General features: G+C 41.4%; 1 protein-coding gene across 41 annotated transcripts in view; it reads right to left on the bottom strand.

Moving 5' to 3' along the window:
* CACNA1C (calcium voltage-gated channel subunit alpha1 C) overlaps positions 1-11,622 on the bottom strand; it is a 746,185-nt gene that overhangs the window by 217,859 nt on the left and 516,704 nt on the right. For all 41 annotated transcript variants that reach the window (XM_072799571.1, XM_072799575.1, XM_072799573.1 and 38 more), the window contains one exon: positions 2,925-3,083. In XM_072799571.1, coding sequence (XP_072655672.1) covers positions 2,925-3,083 — 159 coding nt within the window. The remainder of the gene's footprint in view (positions 1-2,924; positions 3,084-11,622) is intronic.

Here is an 11,622-nt window from a genome sequence, read left to right as displayed (position 1 = left end):
CTGCTCATCTGACAGCCTTCCTTGTATTCTCTATTCCTGAAACAGGCAAAAATAAGGAAAAAGTGAAGGTTGCTAAAGTGAATTCTGAATGTCCTTAAGGTAGAAAAACATATTTTGGAGTTTTACAAAAAAATATATGTTGAAAGGAAAATGGCATCAAGGGGAAGTGATCTCATTAATAAAAAAGAAAGGGATGAGGTTCAGAGAGATTATCTAAAGGCTCAAGCGCCACTGCTATTTTAAATCTATCTTGAACAACAATAAAAAAAGATTTGAGAACAATTAAGAAGCAATGATGATCTGGTAAAAATAGGTATCTATAAAAAGCACTAACGGGAACACTTGAAAAATATGAACACACATCAGCAGGTCCTTGCAACATGCACTTGAGGGTGAGGGGAAATTAGTTTGAACATGAAAATGTGTTGGTTTTCTTTTGCAGAGTCATGAAGCTGGAGAAAGAAACAAAGATGTGGACCCTACGCTTTAAAACAGAAGTGAAGAGAAACAGAATCTTTCTGGAAAGTCCAAATTAAGTTTGTGGTAAAAGAATGGTGAATGGGGATCCCTGGGTGGCTCAGCAGTTTAGCACCTGCCTTCGGCCAGGGGCATGATCCTGGAGTCTCGGGATCGAGTTCCGCATTGGGCTCCCTGTATGGAGCCTGCTTCTCCGTCTGCCTGTGTCTCTGCCTCTCTCTCTCTCTGTGTCTCTCATGAATAAATAAAATCTTAAAAAAAAAAAAGAATGGTGAAGATTAGGAGAGATTTTAGAAATGCAGTTAATACCAACAAGAACATGAAATCCTGGGAGAGTGCCAGTTAGGGGTTCCAAGGAGAAATCAAGAAAGACAAAATCAATTACTTTTTTAGGATCCAACTTTAAGGAGCGAATACAATGAGAGTAATTTCATTTCTAGGTTTGAGCCAACCAATTCTTTGCTGGTCTCAGGGGTAATTAGTGTGCTTGGGAGAGCAATTCAGAGTGACCTGGCTCAGAGTGCCATCAAACAGATGGGACAGCCAGAAACAAAAGGTGTCGGCATATGGTGATGTATCTGTTGAGGAACTAGGAAGGCACCTTGCAAATGCCTCTGGGATCGGAGAAAAATTGCCTCTTCAGAGACCACCTCTACAGGGAACTGGAAGGGCAGCCTAGAGGCTGAATAATGGTCCACCCAGCCAGCTCCAGAGCTTTCTTTATTGAAAACATGGCTCAAAATCCAATGTGTCCTACAATCCACAAGCACATAAAATTCATAGTCTGAGAAATAATCTTAAAGTACAGAAAGAAGAATTTGATCTAAATTCCATTAAAAATATGACAGGGCTCACAAGCACCTTTTATAATCTAAGTTTGCAGAAAAATATGGTAATTTAATCCAAAGTCTGAAATTAAACAAAACAACAATCATTCATTCCAAAGGTGGTACAAAACTCTCCAAAAACACATGGGGATTGGTTTCAAAGATTGCAGATATTTGGTCTTCTTCTCTATGGCTGCATGGAGTACGACCAGATTCCACGTTTTTTTCTTCTCATTAGTTTTAGTCACTATGTAGGTGGAAAAGGCCCTGATAACAGTACTATCATGTTCTGTTGGGAGTGATGCAGTAGGTCCTTGGATTTGTCATCAGATGGCAGATTTAGGAAAGGGAACTACATGAGCTCCTGATTGCAGAGTATTGAGTGAAAAGGCTTCTATGGCCAGCCAGGTGTCCTCAGCCCCTCTTCTCAGCAGGGAGCCTGACTCTGTACAGAGTGAAGTCATCTTCCTGGTGGAGCTGGCATGCTCTTCTCTCTGGAACACTTCTTGCAGTGTCTGTCCTCTGAAACCCTGGCTCCCCAGGCTGTTGGTCATTTTCACTATGGGAACTAACTTCCCTTCTAACTTGTGGGGTGAAGGTAAAATCCACCACTAAATAATATGATGCATCTTCTGGTATCACTCCTTGTTGTACAGATCTGTCCCTACTTATGGTTCCTAAAGCAAGAGGGGTCAAATTTAATTTAAGCAGTACAGATGGAGAGCAATGTGGTATCTTTTAAAGATTCAGACAGATGCTCCCCTTTCTTCACCAAGATGCCAAAACCAAGATGAAAGATCTTGTTGTTGGAAGAAATAATCACATAAATTTAACACTCCCCTTTCGGGGGGAAGTATTTTATTTCAACAAATTTTTATGCTAAACTATTTTATGTATCTAAATTTTGTTAATTTCTGTTTAAATGATTTTTAAAGGTGCAGCTGAAATTTTAATAACCTAAGACAGTTTGTAGCATATTCCACAAACCAAAACTTTAGTCCTTTTCAGAGAAGTGCTTAATGGGTCAGCATTGCTTATTAAATATATCGATTTATAGAAAGGACCTGGAGAGAGAAGTGTCAGAAAGGCCTGCCTGTAACAAGGGGCCAGGAGAAGCAGAAAACACTGAGCACAGAGGAGGCAAGATCAGCCCCGAAGGGTGGACAGAACCCAGGGCTTTTGATGACAAGGGACACTGAAGGACCAATGAACAGAGAGACACACCATCACTACATCAGTTCTGATTTTTAAATTAAAATACTCCAGGTTGTCTAGGTGATGTTTCTAGATTTGCACAGCTCATTTAAACTGTTTAGTAGTGCTGGATGGGAGCTTGCAATTAGCTGTTCCAACAGAGATCTATTTAGTATCTTAGTGCAGGAGGCAGCATATCAGTCTCATAACAGGGATGTATTTCATTAAAAAGAAATATTAGCTGAGAGGAAAAGAACACCAATCTCTGCCTCTCATGTACCCATGGAATGAAAAGATGAGTGCTTCAGTGGAGGACGCCTGCCCTAGCACCTCTGGTCATATGGTAGCAGTTCACCCAGCTACAAGGAAAGTAGTGATAAGACAGGGAAATTTCTTGAGAGCTGGTCACTCGGCATCTTCCCTTACCTGCTATGCCTTCCTGGTTGTAGCAGGTCTTATGCATTTTCCCCATGAAGAGCTCCAAGCCGATTATGGCATAGATGATAATGACAAACAGCACTAACAGGGCAATATGCAGCAGGGGCACCATGGCCTTGATAATGGAATTCAGAACCACCTGGAGACCTACAATGACAAAATCAGACAGTAGTCATGAGCACATCAGGTTCCATTTACTGAAACAAGTGCTATCTTGGATGCCGTAATGACATGATCTCATGTAATCTTTTTAGCACCTCTACCAGTGATATGTCATAAACCCCATTTTTTAGATGAGGAAAGTGAGGCTTAAGGTCACCCAGTCAGTGAGTGACAGAGCAGTGATTGATAACTAAGTTGGCCTGACTCCAAATCTTTCTTGGAGGCACATGCAAATGGAAGGACTAGCAGATTCTGTGCTTCTAAGGGGAAGAACATATTGTTTTATCCAGAATGGTCCAATTTTTAATATCCTGTCTTAGAGACAGCCTAGCATCTTTTTGTTCTAAACCAGTGTCTCACTACAATAGAGTTAACTTGGACTAGAGACAGCCCTGCAAGGACTCACATATTACTCAATGTGGGATTACTAGAGCCTATGGCTGAACCATCTGCCAGAAAACATAAATCTAGTTGTCAGGCATCTAGGAGGGTGGGACTTCCTTTGTTGAAACTGATTCATACCTTCCAGGATACAAGTATGTGGTGGGACCTTCTCTCCAGAGATTACATGAGTGGACCTCTCTGCCTATAGATTTCCAATCAGGCCCCTTTCCCTCAGAGCCTAAATCTGAAGAACATATCAGCCTTCCATTCAAAAACCCCAGTGAAGGGAGTTCATGTTTAATGGATGTGTACTTTCCATCTGGGGAGATGAAAAAGTTCTAGAGATGGATGGTGGTGATGGCTGCACAGTGTGAATATACTTAGTGCCACTGAACCATACACTTAAAATGGTTATAATGGGCAAATTTTGATATGGATATGTTACCACAATAAAAGCTGAAAGTACCCAGATCCTGTCAGGAAAAAAAAGTAAATGAAAAATCCTATTTAGCATATGGGTCTTGTCAGTGCACCCCAAAAGTCTTTAGGCTTGTACTATTGTCTTGTGGCAAAAAGGATCCCTGAATTTATGAGCTCAACCCTCTATGACACCAAGAATGCTCTTTGTTTAAAAGGGATGTTACAAGTTTTCATTTGTAAATAGTGGAGCCAGAGTTATCAGAAAGCCACCCCCAGATTACATCCAGTCCCAAGAAAGCTTTCTGTCTACAGTGACTACACCAAATCTTCATGTCTAAGGAGAGACGTGGGAGAAGGACAGGTTCTCCTTCCTTACCTCTAGGCCAGTTGTGCCAGATTTTCAGTTCCTAGAAAATCTTGTGGCCACCTTTGACATACATAAGGTGGGATACCTACCTGTGGATCTCCTATACAGGGCCACATCTAGCGTCTCCACCTGAGGTACCCACCCAGCTGTGGACATCCTTCCACTCTTCCGTGTATTGGGAGTTTCACCTTTGTACTCACCCATGGCCCTCCCTATGCACTGGATAAACAGTCTGGGTCACCCTCTTCCCAGGCCCCAAGGCAGCCACTGTTGTTTTGTGATTTGGTGGAGTGATTTTCACAAGGCTAATTAGAGGAATTCTCCCTAGCTATTAAGCCAAGATGGGGAGAGGCAAAAAAAATATAAAAGAAGAGAAAAGCTGGAATAATTTTACCTGTGAGTTAATGAGAGTGCTTTTGCAGCTTCCCATTAGAACAAGATGTTTTCAGATCCAAATGATTTCATTAATTAGCAAGTTGTACACACATTAGTGTTAAAGTAAGTGAAGCCATGGAGGAAGTTGAAAACTGAACTGCAAAACAAGTTTCAGAGGTGTCTGCTGGTGGAGGAGTGCTCTGAGTGCTCCTCACTGAAGGGGAGGGAGATCTCTGGCTCAGGCCTACCAGGGCCAGCAGCAGGCTTTGTTATCAGACCTTCGATGCCACCGCCTGGGGTGCTGAGAAAGTGGTGGGAGACACAAAATGGGAGACTCCCCTTTGTGCTGTGGCCAGAAGTTCTTCTGCTCTCAGAATCCTTCCTGTGCCCTTCATGGGGCACAAGGGCTGGAGCCTGAAATACTTTTCTGTCCACTCCCATCCCCTGCCCCTCATTCTCTGCATTGCTGGTCAAAATAGCTTTTCTTTTAGCCTCAAATATGCCATACTGGCAGACCTCAGAGATATTGAAGGTTCAATTCCAGACCACTGCAAGGAAAGGAATGTTGCATTAAAGCAAGTCAAATGCATGTTTTGGTTTCCCGATGCATATAAAGGTTATGTTTACACTACGCTGGAGTCTATTAAAGCGTGCAATAGCATTATCTCTAAAAACTCAACATATATACCTTAATTAAAAAATACTTTTTTTGCTAAAAAATGCTATCATCTGAGCTTTCAGTGAGTCATAATCACCAATCACAGATCACCATAACAAATATAATAATAATAAAGAAGTTTGAAATGTTGTGAGAATTACCCACATGTGACACAGAAACACTAAATGAGCAAATGTTGCTGGGAAAGTGGCTTGGCAGATTTGCTTAATGCAGGGTTGCCACAAATTCTCAATTTGTGAAAAATGCAGCATCTGCAAGCACAATAATATGAAGTACAATAAAGCGAGGTATGCCTGAACTTCCTCTGCCCCAGGGCTGTGAAGCATGCTGTCCCCCTCAGCCTGGAAGACTTTCCCACAGTCCCCTCCTACCTAGCCTTCAGCTCTCAGCCCAAGCATCTCTCTTCCCCAAGCTCCAATATATCTCCTTGGAATGATTTTCCTTCCTTTGGAGCATTAGTCTCACTTCAGAACTATATGTCTATTTAGTGGTTTTTGAGCATTTTTATTTGTCTTTCACATTGTACTGAGTTTTGTGAAGACAGGAACCGCCCGCTCTTTTCACTGCTTTAGCACTAATGCCTTGCTTGGTGCTCAGCATGTGGCAGGCACCCAGCAAGTATTTACTGAAGAAGGGACAAAACTCTCAATCTAGGTTAATGTTCTTGCTGTCATGGTGATCTGATGGACTTTGCTGCAATGGAGTCTGCTCTACAGGTAAGGATGTGAATGGACAGGTAAGTTTCAGAGGCCTGCAAACTTAGGCAGAGACTACTGAGTAGGCTACAGAGAGGCCAAAAGGAAGCTACAGCAGTCCGTGGGGCTCCCTTCCAGCCATCAGGGATGCCACCAGAGTCCTGAAATAATGCTCTGTTCGCCCGTCCCTTTCTCAGCTGGGGGCCATACCACCCACCTGAGCACCCAGTCCAGAAATCTGATTCCTGAGGCTTTTCCCTTTAACTGGTTACCAAGTCATGCAAGTTTGATTTTGAAGTATCCTTGGACGAGAACAAATTATTTTTACTATATAAGTAACATATGAAAAATAATGTATTATAGAGAAAATGACAGAGAACATAGAAAATCATAGAGAAATAGAAAATACTTATTATAGAGAAATTAAAAAACATGGGAAGCAAAAAGAAGAGGGAAGTCATCCCTTATTCCACCACTCAGAGATGACCACTGTTGCCTTTGGCATGTATTTTGGATATTTTGGTTCATGACTTGTTTTCTTCTTCTTTATCCTCTTGGTGTTTTTCATTCAGTTAACAGTCTCTTTATGTCCAGTTTTACCCAATCTTCATGTTACAGTTAGAAAGCTCATGCTGAAGCACAAACTGGGGGCACCTGGGTGGCTCAGTGGTTGATCATCTGCCTTCAGCTCAGGTCATGGTCCAGGTCCTGGGATCAAGTCCCTCACCAGGCTCCCTGCTCAGTGGGGAATCTGCTTCTCCCTTTCCCTTAGACCTCCCCCCACCAACACTTGTGCTCTCTCTCTCTCAAAATAAATAAATAAAATCTTAAAAAATAAGGTACAAACTGGAATGTGTTGCTCCCCTGATGAAAAGTCCTTTGATGACCCTCACCACCTACAGGTAAAACCCACCTGCCTCCTTTCATACTTTGATCACATCCGATTCCAGTTTATACCTTACATTCCAAGAATATACTGAACTGTCTAAAGTTCTCTCCTTTCATGGCTCCCTATCTTAGCATATGCTATTCCACCTGCCTTGAATATCATTCCCTGCAGCCTCTTGCATCTTCTCATCTTTCTATCTCAGCACATAGTAGTGACTCAATGCACATGAAACAGAATTACATTTGTAAGCACAGGCTGCCTTAGAAAACACTAACCACAATTATGAAAGAATTGGAAACCATGTCATGCAATAATCTTTAGAAGAAACTGAAGATATATTGTCAGGAAAAGATAAGACTCATGGAATGGGAAAAGCATAAGCAGAGAGGGTGATATCAATGATTTTCACATGATTTAAACTGCTATTTTGAGGAACAGTTAGATGAATTTGATGTAACCACATGGATGGAACCAGGACTAATGAGGAGGTTTCCAGAAAAGGTTAGGTTCAACAGAAATGAAAACTATCAAAAAACCAGACCTATCTGAAGGTAGAAGGAGATACTTTAAGAGATAGTGGGATAGCCAAAATATGGAAAGAGCCCAGATGTCCATTGACAGATGAATGGATAAAGAAGATATGATTATATATATATAATATACATATATCATATATATATGTAATGGAATATTAATCAGCCATAAATAGAATGAAATCTTTCCATTGGCTGCAATGTGGCTAGAACTAGAGGGTATTATGCTAAGGGAAATAAATCAGTCTGAGAAAGACAAATACCATAAGATTTCACTCATATGTGGAATTTAAGAAACAAAACAGATGAACATAGGGGAAGGGAAGGAAAAATAAAATAAGATAAAAACAGAGAGGGAGGCAAACCATAAGAGACTCTCAACTCTAGGAAACAAGCTGAGGGTTGCTGGAGGGGAGGGGGATGGGGGGATGAGGTAACTGGGTGATGTGCATTAAGGAGGGCACCTGATGAAATGAGCACCTGCTGTTATATGTGACTTATGAATACTAAATTCTACCCCCAAACTAATAATACACTATATATCAACTAATTGAATTTAAATAAAAAAATAAAAGAGGTAGTGGGCTCTCCATCTTCAGATGTGTCCAAGTATTGACTGAACAAGTTCTTGGAGGAGGTGCCTTGTTGTCATTCAGCCACTGGGTGAAGAATTGCCAGGCACACTAAAGTCCCCTATATCCTGATTAACCTATTCTGAAGACATTACCATGGGTCAGGTACAGCTCTCAGCACTCTCCTTGGATTATTCTATTTCCCCCTTCATAGGCAACAACCTATGAAGTAGGTACTATTATTAACTGTATTTTACAGATGAGAAAAGTGAGTCCTAGAGAAGTTAAATGACTTTCCCATAGTTACATAGCTGGTGAGTGGTGGTATGGGGTACAGCGCCAGGCAGCCTGGCTCCAGAGCCTATGGTCTTCATCATTGTGCTAAATGTTTCCCTATACCAACTAGACTGTGGGTCTCAGCCTCTAAAATCTGCATCTAATAAGCAGTAACACATGTTTGCAACATCTGCAGTGAAGGTTGAGAAGCCTACTTCCTGCTTTCAGGAGAGCCCACATGTTTCCAAGCCAAGTCCAGGAAAGGCTTCTAGTTTCTGCCTGCTTTCCTCACAGCCAGGCCAGGATGGCAGAACTCAGGCTGCTGCATGAAAGCATAGGGCCAGAAGTCGTTCTTTCCCATCCATCATACAGACTGTAGCTCTCAAGGCCTGGATGCTTAATATCTTTTCTTTGGGACTGGCTCCCAGCTGTCCCAGAAACAGTTCCTCCAGCTCAAGCTCTAATTTGGAAAACACATTGATATTTTGCCACCCAAGTGTTCTCCTGCAATAAGCCACACTTACAGATAAGCAATTGCTAGGCCCTTCTTCAGGGCTGGCTGATCATGTCGGTGGAAGCAAATGGGCCCTAGGTAAGCCTAGTGAAGAAACTACTGGAAAATGCCCTGGTAACACAAGATCAATAAAAGCCTACAAATGAGATGAGTCTATTTTCCTAGCCTCAACTCAGGATATGAGATCTGACAAATACACGTGTACTAATGGGGACAATAAGGGAGTATATTTGATATGAGAACTATACCAGGAAATTTGGAACATAGAGATCCACACAGGGATTAAACATATCATCTAGAAATTCAGGGTCTGTTAATCTACAATTCATGTCAGGTGACCTCTTGGTAGAAGGAAAATCTCCCAAAATGCCCAATATTCAATGCTGAATTTAAGAAAAGGACAGAGATGGAGCTTAGTTGGCATATGGCCTTTTCTTTTCTCCCTCTTATGTTGCTGTTAAGCCCTGGACTAATGGCTGCATGCCTTCAGGGGTCCAGCCTGCAAATTCAAGGTCAGTAAAGGCTTAGAGGATCTGAGTTTATAAATCATCCTATTTTTTCCTTTAAAGATTAAGAGAAATCATCAATCAGTTATTGAAAGTAAAACCTGGCTTCTTTCCTGAAGGCAGTGTTGAGATTAGCCTGAAAATGCCCTGGCTGACTGAAGTTGGTGCTTCCACACCTGTTACAGATGGTCCACCATGATGGATACATGGCTGAAGACACATCCTACTCTTGTTTTATAAAAGAGCATCCCACTAAAGCCTGCTTTGGTGATGAATTGTTCTTTTCAGGGCCCCAGGAGTCACATCAGGAAGGAATTTGAAAATGACTTTGTGAGCAAGAGCCTGAACAAGGAAAATGAAAAGTTACTGGGGCTGAAAGGTAATGTGCAAAAGAGTTGTCTTATCAAGCGCTAGACCTACAGGCTCTGTTCTTTTCATGTAAACTCTGTTTCCATGCTCCTTCTTTTGAACTAAACTTTTAAGTCATTCTGGTATAAAATGAGAGGAAAGGGAAAAATAATTGAAGACCCCGCCAAATTGGAGATCTTTGCTAATATTAGTTTGATTTCAGTGTTTAGGTTCCACATTGACTTAAGCGTTTTTGTTGGTGGCTAGGAATGTACACTTCATGTCCAACTTTTCAGACTCCACAGTTCCAGCCAAGCATTCAGAAAGCAATAAAAATGATCAAGAAATTCTGATTGTAGAACTGACAAGGAAACTGCTGAGAATCACTGAACCAGCAGAAGAGTGGTTTGGGTTTAGTGTAGTGGTGGTAGGTACAAGTTTCTCATAGATAGACTCAGTTTATCAGAACAGGAGGAGGACTTTGGGATCACCTAATGTAGTATTTTAATCTTCACTCATTCAAAGGATATATATTAAGTTATGTTTCATGGGCCACCTGCTATGTTAGGGTTGGAATAGAGTGGTGGATAAGAGGTCTATAGGCATTGTAATGGAAGCCAAACATTAATCAATCATACAAATAAATAATTACCAATGCGTCAAGAGTTTTAAGGGAAGAGAACAAGGTATGCTGAGGATCATCCTTTGGCACAGAGGGTAGAGGAAGGCTTCCCAAAGAGGAAGGGAACATGGCCAGGTGAGTGGGCAGGTAGACAGGTCCAGGCAGAGAGGTCTATAAGTTCCAGCTGAAGAAGGTTGCCTGAACAGCTCAGGAAAGACCTATGGCTCTCCTAATTGTTAGCCTCATGCTTTTTCTTTGGCTTTGTTCTGCCTATTAAAAACATTACTGGAAGGAGATTTGGGAAACCAGTTTGCTGCTTGTTTGAAGTATGGGAAAGCAGAAAATCACTTTCACTTTCGGAGAAAACAATTCAGGAAGCACAATGAGAAAGACTCTCCTGACAACTTCCTCATTTGTAAAATGGAGGAAATAATCCAAGCCACAGGGAGAGCAGAGGAAGGCAGGGAATTGGGCCAAGAGTGTTCTACAGGCATACCTTGTTTTACTGTGCTTTGCTCTGCTGCACTTTGCAGATACTACATTTGTTTTTACAAATCGAAGGTTTATGGCAACCCTGCATTAAGTCTATTTGTGCCATTTTTCTCGGCAGCATTTTGCTCACTTTGTGTCTCTGCATATTTTGGTAATTTTCAAAATATTTCAAATGTTTTCATTATTATTATATTTGTTATGGTCATCTGTGATCTTTGATGTATCATTGTAATTATTTAGGGGTACCATGAACCCCACCCATATAAGATGGCAAACCTAGTAAGTGTTGTATGTGTTTGCCTGCTCTACCAACTAACTACTGAAACACAATAATATTGAAATTAGGCCAGTTAATAACCCTACAATGGTCTCTAGGTGTTTAAGTGAAAGGAAGAGTTATGTGTGTCTCTCTCTCCTTTTAAATCAAAAGCTAGCAATGATTAAGCTTAGTGAGGAAGGCATGTATAAAGCTGAGACAGGCTGAACTCCAGGCCTCTTATACCAAACAGCCAAGATGTGAATGCAAACGAAATGTTCTCGAAGGAAACTAAAAGTGTTATTCTAGTGAGCACACACAATTAAGAAAGTGAAACAGCCTTATCGTTGACATGAAGAGAGTTCTAGTGGCCTGGAGACCAGATCTCACTAAGCATAACATTCCATTAAACCAAAGCCTAATCCGGAGTAAGGCCCTAAGTCCCTTCAGTTCTATGAAGGTTGAGAGCGGTGAAGAAGCTGCAGAAGAAAAGTTTGAAGCTAACAGAGGTTGGTTCATGAGGTTTAAGAAGAGAAGCCATCTCCATGACATAAAAGTGCAAGATGAAGCAACAGGCACTGATGGAGAAGCTGTAG

Source organism: Canis lupus, chromosome 25, assembly GCF_048164855.1.
Source record: "Canis lupus baileyi chromosome 25, mCanLup2.hap1, whole genome shotgun sequence".
In the NCBI taxonomy this organism is placed as follows: Eukaryota; Metazoa; Chordata; class Mammalia; order Carnivora; family Canidae; genus Canis; species Canis lupus.
This window is presented reverse-complemented; position numbering and strand designations above follow the sequence as displayed.